Here is a 2747-nt window from a genome sequence, read left to right on the forward strand (position 1 = left end):
CAGGAAAGGCTACTTTTCGAGACAAAGTAGCCATCTTGGCACCTCTGTGGATCCACGATGGAGCCAACGAAAGCCGCTCTAGGAGGGCTCGGCTTTGGATCAGAAGTAACTCAACGCTGACGAAAAGTGGACTCGATTGACGTTCTAAACTGACTATGGACTGGCTCAGCGGTGACTCGAGAAAGAATCTGTCTGAGCCGAGTCTGAGCCTTCTGGGAGACCGATTTTTTTGTACGGGCAGCGACCGCTTTTTGATCCGCCTTTGTTGCACGGATGCGTCGTGCTGGATCCGAAATCTACGCAGCTCAGCCGCTACATCCGAGATCCACGCACACTGTTAAAAGAAGTTGTGAAATTACGACAAATTTCTTACAAAATTTGTCGTTTAAAAACAACATTGTTGTTTCAACAGAAAACAAAAGCAACATTAATTAACAGTAAGCTTGTTTTAGTACGACAAATCCGTTTGATGATGGAAAGATTCATTCTTAGGCAAAACTACATTGGTATCGTATTAGAACGAACTCATTGTTTTAAAACGAAAGAAAATATTTCTCAACAAATAAATCGTTATTTTACAGAAAAAAAAGAAAAATCACTAATATTCTTAACTTTCAATTTTGTGCTCAGATTGAGAAATAATGTCCATTCCTAATAACTTCTCTAGTTATTTCTGCTTCGAAATGGCATGAGTTGTTTTCTCAGTTTTTCTCAGTTTTGATGAAAATAAAATTGAAAGTTAAGAATATTAGTCGATTTTTATTTTTTACTGTAAAATAACGATTTATTCGTTGAGAAACAGGACCGAGTCGTTTCTAGACGATATTGTTTGTATGTTCACAAGAATATTGTAATCTGACGACACAGTTGTAAACCATACAGAAATAGTCAAGACCCTATCCCTGATCTTAAGAAAAAAAAAATTGTAACAACATTAAAATAACGATATTTTTCTGACAAAAGTGTCGTAATATAACAACACTTGTCGCTATGAAAGTTTACGATACAGGTATCGTAAATTTACAATGCTAATTTTAACAGTGCAGTTCAGTCGCTTGATCCGAGATTCACGCAGTTCCTATCACTGTAGCGAAGAACTGCGTGGATCTCGGACCAAGCTGCTGAACTGCGTGGATCTCGGATCCAGGGACTGAACTGCGTGGATATCGGATCCAGCGGTTGAACTGCGTGCCTTTTATTCCAAGGTGCCGATTCCATGTTTCAGCCGTAAAACGTTACTTCCGATGAATTTCAAGCCTACACAACGGAATATTTTATGCAGACAGGCGTTTCCCCAAAATACGAAAAAAAGCAATTTGTATCGCAAACAAAGTGCCTGATTATTGACTGTTGGCGAGTTACCACCAGTATTGGCGAGTAATTTTCGATTTTTTCGTATGAGTCATCGGGAGAATACTGCGGGTACTTTTTTAAACGGACCCGTTTCTGCCAGACAGTTGGGGCGCGCGGGGGGGAGAGAGTCATGGTTCAGCACCACCTGTTGAGCAGCTCCACACCCACGCCCGGGTACCAGAGCAACAATGGACACCTTGCTCTCTGAGTAGTCAGTCCCCCCGCGCGCGCTGCCCAGCGCTCATGCCAAAAATTGTGTTCAATTATAAAAGTAATGATTAATATGCTAATTCAAAAAAATATCACGCAAAAAGACACATCAAGAACAAGAACAATGCAGCGAGCAGGCATGAATTGCCTACATGGCGTCCAAAAGCAGATTGTGCAAGTGAGAGGGCGCTATGACGCGGCGCAAACTTCTACATTCAAAAAATATTGCTCGAAACTATAAAAAAGAAAATTTTCTTAACTAAGGGTCCGTTTATGGTTAGCAAGAATTGTTAACGTTTTTTGTGTACAAGCGAGTACTCTAGTTCGGGACCCCTTGAGTGGTACACTGAGACAATGACGATGAAGGGCAAACGTGTGCACGGTGAAAGTAATGTCTGATTTTCACAATCTTCTAAGAAGCGAGAGAAATTTCCACAGATTTTGCGAGACACCCTCGACGTCCGAGGAGTTTCCCTAAAATACGCTAAAATATGGGAGCTCCTCTCTCTAGGTTTTCCCTTTCCCCTCAAACAATCAGACATTCTTTTTATCGCATGTCACTGCCCAAAGTAACTTTTTACCCGCAGTCGTTTGGCATCAGCTCTAGCCCTAGCGACCTCAGGGGCGCCGCTAGCCGCCGTGCCCTCCGCACGCCCTCCATGACCACGTCCACATCGCTGGCCTTCTCGTAATAGCCGAGGCGCACCACCGGCGCGGACGTGGGCGCCGACGTGTTGAGGCGCACGCTCCCGCGGCTGCTGGGGTGCAGTGCCACGGCCACGACGGAGACGCAGTTCAGACGCCACGAGCCGTCCATGCACCTGCAAAGTACACAAAAAGTAAACTGACAGTCGACCCGCACCCCTCCGCGGCGCGATGTTTCTACCTACATTTTTTTTCGGCAGCTCTAACTACGAAGGGTAACCCCTTCACTGTTAAAAATTCGGTGGAAAAACTACAGACGACCACAGAAAATTTTCCAACAAAGGTGTAAGGATTCCTTCTGCTACAGAAATTTTCAGTTATTTTGTGAACACAGAAGTGTGTGCTTCGCAATCACAGAATCACAGAATCGTACAGATTCCTTACGTAGGAGTACGTGCAGCAGCCCGTAGTGGCTGAGCGTTAGTCAGTGTGCTAAAATTCTCAGATGTAACGTTTTAAAGAACACAGTAAAGTATACA

The 2747-nt window shown here is 43.8% G+C and overlaps 1 protein-coding gene across 1 annotated transcript in view; it reads right to left on the reverse strand.

The window, feature by feature from the left end:
* Nucleotides 1-2747, reverse strand: part of LOC113206863 (glucose dehydrogenase [FAD, quinone]-like) — a 65820-nt gene that overhangs the window by 21557 nt on the left and 41516 nt on the right. Inside the window, exon 8 of the mRNA XM_052265442.1 lies at nt 2145-2384. Within this exon, the coding sequence (XP_052121402.1) occupies nt 2145-2384 (240 nt within the window). The remainder of the gene's footprint in view (nt 1-2144; nt 2385-2747) is intronic.

This window comes from Frankliniella occidentalis, unplaced genomic scaffold (genome assembly GCF_000697945.3).
Source record: "Frankliniella occidentalis isolate FOCC.00 unplaced genomic scaffold, Focc_3.1 Scaffold27, whole genome shotgun sequence".
In the NCBI taxonomy this organism is placed as follows: Eukaryota; Metazoa; Arthropoda; class Insecta; order Thysanoptera; family Thripidae; genus Frankliniella; species Frankliniella occidentalis.